The 12,628-nt window shown below is 39.6% G+C and overlaps 1 protein-coding gene across 1 annotated transcript in view; it reads right to left on the bottom strand.

Annotated features, from left to right (window-relative positions):
• The window catches only part of HMCN1 (hemicentin 1), a 521,707-nt gene that overhangs the window by 289,731 nt on the left and 219,348 nt on the right, over positions 1-12,628 (bottom strand). The window contains exons 12-13 of the mRNA XM_032606174.1: positions 5,081-5,222; positions 3,858-3,985 (exon numbers count right to left, since the gene is read on the bottom strand). Coding sequence (XP_032462065.1) covers positions 3,858-3,985; positions 5,081-5,222 — 270 coding nt within the window. The remainder of the gene's footprint in view (positions 1-3,857; positions 3,986-5,080; positions 5,223-12,628) is intronic.

Below are 12,628 nucleotides of genomic sequence, written 5' to 3'. Positions count from 1 at the left end.
GATAAAGAAGAACAAAGAAACCCCAAATTTAGCAGATGGAAAGAAATCATAAAGATCAGATCAGAAATAAATGAAAAAGAAATGAAGGAAACGATAGCAAAAACCAATAAAACTAAAAGCTGGTTCTTTGAGAAGATAAACAAAATTGATAAACCATTAGCCAGACTCATCAAGAAAAATAGGGAGAAGACTCAAATCAACAGAATTAGAAATGAAAAAGGAGAAGTAACAGCTGACACTGCAGCAATACAAATGATGATGAGAGATTACTACAAGCAACTCTATGCCAACAAAATGGACAATCTGGAAGAAATGGACAAATTCTTAGAAATGCACACCCTGCCAAGACTGAATCAGGAAGAAATAGAAAATACGAACAGACCAATCACAAGCAGTGAACTTGAAACTATGATTAAAAATCTTCCAACAAGGGCTTCCCTAGTGGCACAGTGGTTGAGAGTTCCTCTGCCGATGCAGGGGACACGGGTTCGTGCCCCGGTCCAGGAAGATCCCACATGCCATGGAGCAGCTGGGCCCGTGAGCCATGGCCCCTGAGTCTGCGCGTCCAGAGCCTGTGGTCCGCAACGGGAGAGGCCACAACATTGAGAGGCCTGCGTACCACAAAAAAAAAAATCTTCCAACAAACAAAAGCCCAGGACCAGATGGCTTCACAGGCAAATTCTATCCAACATTTAGAGAAGAGCTAACACCTGTCCTTCTCAAACTCTTCCAAAATATAGCAGAGGGAGGAACACTCCCAAACTCATTCTACGAGGCCACCATCACCCTGATACCAAAACCAGACAAAGATGTCACAAAGAAAGAAAACTACAGGCCAATATCGTTGATGAACATATATGCAAAAACTCTCAACAAAATACTAGCAAACAGAATCCAACAGCACATTAAAAGGATCATACACCATGATCAAGTAGGGTTTATTCCAGGAATGCAAGGCTTCTTCAGTATACGCAAGTAAATCAACGTGATACACCATATTAACAAATTGAAGGAGAAAAACCATATGGTCATCTCAATAGACGCAGAGAAAGCTTTCGACAAAATTCAACACCCATTTATGATAAAAACCCTGCAGAAAGTAGGCACAGAGGGAACTTTCCTCAACATAATAAAGGCCATATATGACAAACCCATAGCCAATATCATCTTCAATGGTGAAAAACTGAAACCATTTCCACTAAGATCAGGAACAAGACAAGGTTGCCCACTCTCACCACTATTATTCAACATAGTTTTGAAACTTTTAGCCACAGCAATCAGAGAAGAAAAGGAAATAAAAGGGATCCAAATCGGAAAAGAAGAAGTAAAGCTGTCACTGTGTGCAGATGACAGGATACTTTACATAGAGAGTCCTAAAGATGCTACCAGAAAACTACTAGAGATAATCAATGAATTTGGTAAAGTAGCAGGATACAAAATTAATGCACAGAAATCTCTGGCATTCCTATACATTAATGATGAAAAATCTGAAAGTGAAATGAAGAAAACACTCCCATTTACCACTGCAACAAAAAGAATAAAATATCTAGGAATAAATCTACCTAAGGAGACAAAAGACCTGCATGCAGAAAATTATAAGACACTGATGAAAGAAATTAAAGGTGATACAAATAGATGGACAGATATACCATGTTCTTGGATTGGAAGAATCAACATTGTGAAAATGACTCTACTACCCAAAGCAATCTACAGATTCAATGCAATCCCTATCAAACTACCACTGGCATTTTTCACAGAACTAGAACAAAAAATTTCACAATTTGTATGGAAACACAAAAGACCCCGAATAGCCAAAGCAATCTTGAGAACGAAAAACAAAGCTGGAGGAATCAGGCTCCCTGACTTCAAACTATACTACAAAGCTACAGTAATCAAGACAGTATGGTACTGGCACAAAAACAGAAATACAGATCAATGGAACAGGATAGAAAGCGCAGAGATAAACCCACACACATATGGTCACCTTATCTTTGATAAAGGAGGCAAGAATATACAGTGTAGAAAAGACAGCCTCTTCAATAAGTGGTGCTGGGAGAACTGGACAGGTACATGTAAAAGACAGCCTCTTCAATAAGTAGTGCTGGGAGAACTGGACAGGTACAGGTACATGTAAAACTGGACAGTACATGTAAAAGTATGAGATTAGAACACTCCCTAACACCATGCACAAAAATAAGCTCAAAATGGATTAAAGAGCTAAATGTAAGGCCAGAAACTATGAAACTCTTAGAGGAAAACATAGGCAGAACACTCTATGACATAAATCACAGCAAGATCCTTTTTGACCCACCTCCTAGAGAAATGGAAATAAAAACAAAAATAAACAAATGGGACCTAATGAAACTTAGAAGCTTTTGCACAGCAAAGGAAACCATAAACAAGACCAAAAGACAACCCTCAGACTGGGAGAAAATATTTGCAAATGAAGCAACTGAAAAAGGATTAATCTCCAAAATTTACAAGCAGCTCATGCAGCTCAGTAACCAAAAAACAAACAACCCAATCCAAAAATGGGCAGAAGACCTAAATAGGCATTTCTCCAAAGAAGATATACAGACTGCCAACAAACACATGAAAGAATGCTCAACGTCATTAATCATTAGAGAAATGCAGATCAAAACTACAATGAGATATCATCTCACACCTGTCAGAATGGCCATCATCAAAAAATCTACAAACAATAAATGCTGGAAAGTGTGTGGAGAAAAGAGAACCCTCTTTCACTGTTGGTGGGAATGTAAATTGATACAGCCACGATGGAGAACAGTATGGAGGTTCCTTAAAATACTAAAAATAGAGCTACCATATGACCCAGCAATCCCAATACTGGCATATAGCTTGAGAAAACCATAATTCAAAAAGTGTCATGTACCAAAATGTTCATTGCAGCTCTATTTACAAGAGTCAGGAGATGGAAGCAACCTAAGTGTTCATCATGGGATGAATGGATAAAGAAGATGTGGCACATATATACAATGAATATTACTCAGCCATAAAAAGAAACGAAATTGAGCTATTTGTAGTGAGGTGGATGGACCTAGAGTCTGTCACACAGAGTGAAGTAAGTCAGAAAGAGAAAGATAAATACCGTATGCTAACACATATATATGGAATCTAAGAATAAAAAAATGTCATGAAGAACCTAGGGGTAAGATGGGAATAAAGACACAGACCTACTAGAGAATGGGCTTGAGGATATGGGGAGGGGGAAGGGTAAGTTGTGACAAAGTGAGAGAGTGCCACGGACATATATACAGTACCAAACGTAAAATACATAGGTAGTGGGAAGCAGCCGCATGGCACAGGGAGATCAGCTCAGTGGTTTGTGACCACCTAGAGGGGTGGGATAGGGAGGGTGGGAGGGAGGGAGACACAAGAGGGAAGAGATATGGGAACATATGTATATGTATAACTGATTCACTTTGTTATAAAGCAGAAACTAACACATCATTGTAAAGCAATTATACTCCAGCAAAGATGTTAAAAAAAAAAAGAAAGTTGAGGTAAACTCGGAAGGATACAGAATTTATTAATTTGTAAGTAAAATATTACAAAGAAGAGATGAATCATGGAAGGATAGAACTCTGTGGACATTCTGGAACTCTTCCATAATCTGGAAGCTTCCTTGATTTCTGTTGATTACTGAAGGTATTCACTCCCTGAACTTTTAACTTAAATTAGTTACACTATTTGCTTTAATCAATGTGTGAAACGAACAATAAATTATACAACTGGGTATAACTCATTCCTAATATTAATTTTCAAAAAAGTACTTTTACATTGCTTGATATGATATTCATACTATTTGTACTGCCTTTTAAACTGATTATACTTGCCAGTGTATCTGAGGGTAGAAGTCTGTTTATCCATCCCAGCTGAATTACTTGCCAGGCAACCATAGATCCCTGCATCTTTGGGAACTGCATTTTTGATAAATAAGATACCTTCTGAGGTCATCCTATACCTACAGACAAAAAGAAAGTAAAATTGAAAATACTCTAATAATAGTATCAAGGAACTATAGCACCTTCCTTTCAAATATTTTAGAGTTATGTTTGTGGTGCTGATTGCAGAAATGATTAACATCATCATTTTATAAGCAGAAATGTTATAATGATAATAACAATAGGTCCCACATATCTAGTACTTGCCATGTATCAGGGCTGCTCTAGTACCTTTACATTTATCAATGTTTTGAATCTTCCTAACAACCCAATGAGTTAGATACTATTATCTCTGTTATACAGATGAGCAAAGAGGTTATACACCTTGCCCGGAGTCAGGGTTAGTAAAGGGAAGAAGTGGAATTTGCACCCAGGCAATCTTGCTCTGTGTGAACTTCTAAGCCAAACAGTTCTTCAAAATGAAAACCTGAGAGATGCAATGCCTCACATCTCAAGTGAGTCTGTGAAGAGACCAGGAATAGAATCTGGCTCACAGCTAAGCCCTTCTCCCCCTGCCAAACCCAGAGTAATGGAAGCCCGATGGCTGGAAACTTCATTGCTAATGCCCCTCGTGTTCAGTACTCTCTTTGAGCATAAGAGGATTCATTTTCTTTTAAAAGCATCCAGCAGAATAAAATACCTCTCAGTGTACGATAGTATGGCAGCAGCAAGCAGGAGTTACGAAGAATGTCTGCATACACTTTAATTAGAGCCACTGTTCTGTCCTTTGTCTCTCCCTCTCTCTTCTGTTAAACCTCAGGACCAAACCTCTAGTAGATGGGTTAAAACTACACATTACTTTACCCACAGAAAGTTTATTATCCCCATTTCAATTATTCAAGGTAAACCAACTGTTACAGTGTTATGTTTGCAAAGCAAAGTATTAGGAAGCACTTAGTCCCAGCTATTGAATTCAAGACTTAAGAACCTCAGACTCTATACATTCATCATTTATTATTTTACTGACATTTCCTGGCCTATTGAGAAAATCTAAAGCTGTGGATTTGGGTCAAATCTCCCTTAACCTTAGGGATTTGGTCAGATTAATATTGTCCAGAAATTTCACCAACTTCTCTCACTCAGTAAAAACAAAGAACATGATACAAACCCAGTACCTGTGTGAACCCACAATAAACATATCATTCATGGTCCAGGTGATCTTTGGTTTGGGATAACCTGTTGCAGAACACATGATGGAGACCTCAGATCCACCTGTAAATGACTGATTCTTGGGCATAACAGTGACTTTGGGCGGTTCTGCAAAGGAAACACACAGAGTGAAATGTCAATGATGTTAGCAGATTTGCAGGCTTCTCACTGCCACACCTTTACTTTTTTTTTTGCGGTACGCGGGCCTCTCACTGTTGTGGCCTCTCCCGTTGTGGAGCACAGGCTCTGGACGTGCAGGCTCAGCGGCCATGGCTCACAGGCCTAGCCACTCCATGGCATGTGGGATCTTCCTGGACCGGGGCACGAACCTGTGTCCCCTGCATCGGCAGGCGGACTCTCAACCACTGCGCCACCAGGGAAGCCCCACACCTTTACTTTTAAAAAATTATTTGTTTATTTATTTTACACTTTCAAGACTGTACAAAACTGGGGTCTGCTCCTTCCAGCCCCCCAGAGCTCCTCCTCTCCCTGAAAGACCGAAGCAGGCTGTGGCTGGGCCCCCAAAGCGTGACTCTGCACCCCACAGGCCCAGGCAGGACCACAGAGGGTCTCATCTCTGGCCATTCACCCCAAGGCCTTGCAGCCCAGCCCAGCCCTGTCAGCCCATCTGGAGCCCCAGGCCTGCTCCTACTTTTGGACCTTGGAGGCATGACAGTGGGCAAGGCTTTGCCTTCAAAGCTTGGTGAGGGTCTGGCACACTCTCCTTTGAGGGGGACATCAGGGGCCTGGGTCTGAGGCCAATGACAGAAAGAGGCTTCCACTTTCTGGGGCCTGAATGCAAGGGGGAGAGAAGCAGGACTATGACATAGTATTATACGGCAGCCAGGGCTGGGGTCCCTCTGTCCATTCTCTAGCCAGGTCCTTCCCTCAGCTCCTGACCCACCCATGGCCTTAGCTACTGGGCTGGCTGGGCACCAGGCCCTGCAGTGGCCCCATTTTTCTGGGGTATCTTGGACATGCAGGAGAAGGTGGTCCTCAAGGTAGTCCTTGGGACTTGGATGTTCCCAAGCTCATGGCAGCTGGTGTCCATGAGCTTGGGAACATCCAGCCACAGGGTGGCTGCTGGTGGGGACGGCATCCAGCACCTTCATCTTGACCATTCCTGAGGTGAAGAGCTTCCTCTTGGGTTTGTAGAAGGAGATGGTAGAGTATAACACAGAGGTGATGGGCAACCAGACTCAGATCACCAGGTAGAAGGCTCCTCTCTTGAAAAGCAGCAGGTCCTATTGTCGTTCCACATGCCCTCAGGGCAGAGTCACACTTCAAGGTTCTCTCTGACCATGCCCAAGCCCACGTGTGCCATCATGGTCCTGGTATTTTGTTAGTTGATGATAGAAGAAATTTTCACAAATTAAAGTATGGGGAATTCATCCTAGTTTATACATGATTTGGCTTGAACTTTATGCTAGTTAGAACAGCCTGTCTATGTACTGTCAAGCATGCATTGTACATGGGCTTTAACCATTAAAGAATGTATTTAAAAAATAAAAATGGAGTAACTGTTGTTCAAACATTCAAAATGGAGCCAGGCGGCCATTGTGGGTGTGGCTTCAGACACGCTCCTGCATCACTGAGAACTGGAACTTTCTGAACTGTATCAAACTCAAGGACACCACCAACTATTCTCAAAACAACATCTGCTAGCAGTTGCCTGCTGCTACCTTATGGTCTCAAGGTCTCCCCTTGTAACTATGCAACCATTCAGTCCCCAAACAATCCTTGCTTAACAAGCACCCTTTCTTCTTGCCGGTTCTAATCCTAATTCTTGGCAAACAACTTATGCAACTTGGTGGGTTTTGCCTACATAAGCCTCCCTCATTTTGTGGTCAGGCAGAACACAATTCAAGTGCTTCTTGGATCTGTGTCTCCAGGGCTACAGTCCTCAGTTTGGCTTGAATAAAACTCTTTTCTATTCCTATTATAGATTGTTTACTGATTATTTGCATTGGCAATGAAGATGCCCCAAGGTACACAAGATCAGGCCCATGCATCCTATGAAGAACAGCTCCTGCTTGGCAATCTGCATTCAGGAAGGGCCTCCATGAGACCACTATGCCCAGGATGCTCTATGACACAGGGGTGGTCCACCTCCAGCTTCTGGCGGCCCTTAATCTCAAAGTGAATGCAGTGTATGTACTTGAAGGACTGGATGCGCCAACTGATGAGGCTCACATTCTCCGCTATCTGGCCACGGCGACACAGCAGGCAGGTGACCATGGCCACGGTGACGACGATAAAGCAGTGCATGCAGTACAGGGTGATCTTGGCTTAGAACTTGGCCGTGCAGCTCAGCTGCACAAGCAGCAACAGGAGCAGCAGCTGCAGCAGTGTGCAGTCAGCCACGGCCAGAGTTCCATGGCCAAGGCCGCCCTGGGATCGTGCATGTATGGTGGCCCCCTTGGAGCCTCGATGGCACAGGCCTCAGGCTCCCTCCTTGGGCTCTGGCTGGAGAGGAGCTCTTTGGATAACCCCTATCAGAGATCTGGTCCAATCAGTGCAAGAGAGAAACCAAAAGTAATGAAAGCACGGGAGGTAAATTGCTTTTGAGAGTAAAATGAATCTGATCCCAGTGTTGTGTTTCTGCATCTCCACTGGTTACTATGGGGCCCCTTGCTACTTTGCTCCCACTAGCTGACTACTGGTTTCCATCTGCTCATCTGGAACTTCAATATAAACCTGTTTTCAGGCAAAGTCTCTATACTGGGCCTTTTGCTACTTTCTATCTAGTGAACATAGGTTTGGAGCCAATCTTGTCCTGACTGCTGCCTGTTTTGAGTTGCTCTTTCCCTTTTTATTTGTTTGATTATAAGTTTGCTGAGGTCGAGACCATGTCTTTCTTATTATTCCATTTCCAATATATTCCACAGTACATAACATCTCTTTCATGTTATGCAGTAACTTGTAAATGAAAGACACTTAAAGCCATGGATGGAATACAGGTCATTCCTAAAATGTAACTTGGCTCTGAGAATTTTTATGCCTGCCGGCCTCTGGAGATCCTGCTATACTGATCATTTGCCTCAAGCCCATGGATTCATAAGACCTCAACTTAGAAAATATCAAAGTGCCTATTGCATTCCACTTTTACGGCAGAAAAAAGACTTTTGAAAATGAAATATTAAATCAGAAATTTATTGTCAAAAAGAATACAAGAATTCTCTGGGGTAGCAGGATGTTGATATATCTGGTCTAACCAATTATATGTACCATCAAAGAAATATTTAATCATTTTCTTTCTCTTTAAAGCCTGTTTATTTTTTTATTTTATTGAAGTATAATTTACTCATAATATTATAATAACTTCAGGTGTACAACACAGTGATTAGTTATTTACATAGATTAGGCACCATACAAAATTGTTATAATAGTGACTATATTCCCTGTGCTGTACATTATATACCTGTGACTTATTTATTTTATAACTGGTAGTTCAAATAATTTACTTAGTGTAAATATCCCCCACTCAATCAGCTAGAAATAAATTCATTTCCACAATTTTTGAAATAGATGTCATGAGTATTAACAAAAATAAATTAATTCAATAATGTGCTTTTTGCACAATTATTATGTTCCAGGCTCTGTCCTAACTTACAGGGATACACTGATGAGCCAAACAGACATGGTGTCAGCTTTCCATTCAATTGGGTTTTTACTATAAAGGAAATTGAGAATTCAGTTAGTCAGTTAGATCTGGATATATTTATGATGTACCTTTATTATAAGTTAGTCGGCAAACTGTGGTTTGGTTTCACTAAGAGGAATCCCCAAACATTTGAAAGAGATACAAATGATGCTGCTGAACTGGGCAGCTAAAGAATGGAACAAACCAAATTAGTGCCTAATTGCTAGCAGCTTATAATCGCCCTTCTTTTTTCTCCCGTTTACACTGTGTTTTTCAAATAATGTTTGCCTTTGAAGTTAATGTTTAAAGGATTTTTCCAGCCAGTGGACTTGGTTGACAAACTCATTATTCCATGGTTTCTTCTTGGTGAACATAGGGCTAAAGAAACATGTGAGGCCAAGGGCAGACTGGCCATGGCCAGTAAGTTCAAATTGTGATTGCATCTGGAGTCCATCAATTCCGAAATGCTGGAGTACTACACATGTGGGGATGCTGCAGACAATCTTTAGGGGAAGAGGTGGAAAAAAATGAACAGTTGTTTTTCTTTGGAATTTTTTGAATACCCACATTTATTCCCACCTTCCTAAAATAAAAGGTTTTTCATGTCTACCTCATTTTGACATAGGATTGCTGCAAAGACTCGGCAGCTCTTGGGAATTCTGTCTAAACATGATGCCTTCCAATGCCGTCTGCCAGAACTGGTTTGGCATATCTCCCAGCGAGAATCCCACTGGTGGGCTCTGTAGTTCACATATTAAAGTGGAAATAAATGTCAGTTACCCAAGCCAGGATGTAGAGAGCTAAGAGGTCATTTCTCAAATAATGCCTGGGTATAGGGTGCTGCTCAGGGTCATGAAATAAGTCTGTGTGCAACATACAGACGGGATGACATCATCCCACAGAAGGTGAGAAATTTACCACTGCTCTGGAAAGAATATTTCTCCTGATAATAAAATTAGAAAGGACATGAACAAACACAGGGAAGCATAATGGGATTTCAACCAAATAACTGTTGAATAAAGATGATCAGAATGATTCAGGCTTTACCTGATTACGTTAAATAAGGATATAATAGACCTCACTATAATGATTTCAACTGTTAGATTTCTTTTAATCCCTAGAAAAAAGCTCAACTTGTTTTTAAAAAGTAGTTGTAATGGAGCAAGGACAAGGTATTGAAGAACCATAGTTCAACTCCATCAAAGTCCAGAGTCCAATTTTAGGCTTTAAGGAGAAGTAATCCATTCTCAGTTGGTTTTCAGTCTCATTTCAGCATCACAATCATCACCATTGTCATCACCACCACCAACACTAACCATCTGCACCACCATCACAAATAACAACTTGCTGTTCATTAGCCAAAGCAATGGGAACAGGGCACTCTATTAGGTATTAAGGCATTAATTCATTCTTTATATTTGAACCATAACGAAAGAAAAATATGTGAGTTTTTATAATTCATCACCAATGATTTTAAAATGTTAAACATAAATTAGGATACTAAGAATAAAAAATACTACTTTAAGACTTAGGTGTCTTTACATAACATTAATGCTAAGGTTGCAAAATGCATTATAAGAGAGCATGAAAACAGCCATTGCTCTGACTACAAAGACCAAGGAAGATAATAGAGAAATGCAAATCGAAACTATAATGAGATATCATCTCACACCTGTCAGAATGGCCATCATCAAAAAATTTAGAAACAATAAATGCTGGAGAGGGTGTGGAGAAAAGGGAACACTCTTGCACTGTTGGTGGGAATGTAAATTGATACAGCCATTATGGAGAACAGTATGGAGGTTCCATAAAAAACTAAAAATAGAACTACCATACGACCCAGCAATCCCACTACTGGGCATATACCCTGAGAAAACCAGAATTCAAAAAGAGTTATGTACCAATATGTTCACTGCAGCTCTATTTACAATAGCCAGGAGTTGGAAGCAACCTAAGTGTCCATCAACAGATGAATGGATAAAGAAGATGTGGCACATATATACAATGGAATATTACTCAGCCATAAAAAGAAACGAAACTGAGTTATTTGTGGTGAGGTGGATGGACCTAGAGTCTGTCATACAGAGTGAAGTAAGTCAGAAACAGAAAAATAAATACCATATGCTAACACATATATATGGAATCTAAGAGAAAAAAAAGGTCATGAAAAACCTAGGGGTAAGACAGGAATAAAGACACAGACCTACTAGAGAATGGACTTGAGGATATGGGGAGGGGGAAGGGTAAGCTGTGACAAAGTGAGAGAGTGCCATGGACATATATACACTACCAAATGTAAAATAGATAGCTAGTGGGAAGCAGCCGCATAGCACAAGGAGATCAGCTTGGTGGTTTGTGACCACCTAGAGGGGTGGGATAGGGAGGGTGGGAGAGAGGGAGACGCAAGAGGGAAGAGATATGGAAACATATGTATATGTATAACTGATTCACTTTGTTATAAAGCAGAAACTAACACACCATCGTAAAGCAATTATACTCCAATAAAGATGTTTTAAAAAAAAAAAATCTCACCGAACTTGAAAATCTCCAACATCACCTTCATACGCAAGACGCATATTTCCTGTTAGGTCAATTGGGTCTGATCTGTTGCTGCTATGCCTCTGGTAGGAAACTCTCAAAGACAAGACCTAAGGCCTTTTTCTTTAAGGTGATGTAATTCCCATCAACAAATTAATCAGACAATGGTAATGATTTGAATTACTTAAGCAATAATTTAAAATATTTTTCAACACTGGTATATTTACAGTACTTGGGCAAACTTCTTTGGGCTTTCATTCTTTCACAAAACAAACATTCATTGAGTACCTACTGTATTTCTGACACTTTATGACCTCAAAGATCTCACAGAATATCGTATACAAAGACATATTATGTACAATTAGGAACTAAATCTCTTTCTAGTAGTCAGTTCATTGAAATAGAAAGGTGGGCAGAAGTTACTGAGTATCTATGTGCCAAGAATCTAACTCTAGACCCATCATTTATTTTTCTCAATAACCCTATGAAATATTACTGCCATTTTACAGATAAAAAAACTAAGGCTCAAAATGGTTAAATAATCCATGGTATCTGGTTTATACTTCAATGGAGATAATAATGGTATCTATACACTAATATGTATAAAATAGGTAACTATTAAGAATCTGCTGTATAAAAAAATAAAATAAAATTCAAAAAAAAATCAAGATGAGTGTTTTTACCTTTGTGTAAAAAAAAATAATAATGGTATCTAACTCATAGGGTCATTGTGGATTAGCTAAACTAATATACATAAAACATTAAAAAAATTCCTGGCACATAGTAGGCACTATGTAATTTTTGCTATTATATTCCATTATATGGTAAAGTATAACAAAGAATGATAAAATAAGTATACAGTATTTACCATATATGTGTACAAATGTATTATCTAGACATTTACACATGAAACTTGATCACAATTCTCACACTTGCATATAGTATTTAGGTTACACATCCTAGTAATAAATAATACTTATTATATATTATTCTATTCTTCCGAAATTTGAGATGTCTCTAGACACTCAAAATGTATTAGAAATTTCAATAAAAATAGATAAATTTAGTTTTACTGATGGAAAAAAAACTCACCAATACCTATGTCACCTGGCACATGTTAAAAAAGAGTTATGATGATGTAATGAACATATGGTTATGATAATATCAATTTCATTCTTAGTGAAGTAATTCTGGTCATTAGGGACTTACTTCATCAATCAGTTTGAAAACTATTTCCTTTTTTGTTGCTAAATTCTCTCTAGTGACCTAGACTAATTAGTGACAGACATCTACCCTTTCCTGACACCACAGAAGACAAATGAATCCTTCTCAT

Source organism: Phocoena sinus, chromosome 1, assembly GCF_008692025.1.
Source record: "Phocoena sinus isolate mPhoSin1 chromosome 1, mPhoSin1.pri, whole genome shotgun sequence".
In the NCBI taxonomy this organism is placed as follows: domain Eukaryota; kingdom Metazoa; phylum Chordata; class Mammalia; order Artiodactyla; family Phocoenidae; genus Phocoena; species Phocoena sinus.
This window is presented reverse-complemented; position numbering and strand designations above follow the sequence as displayed.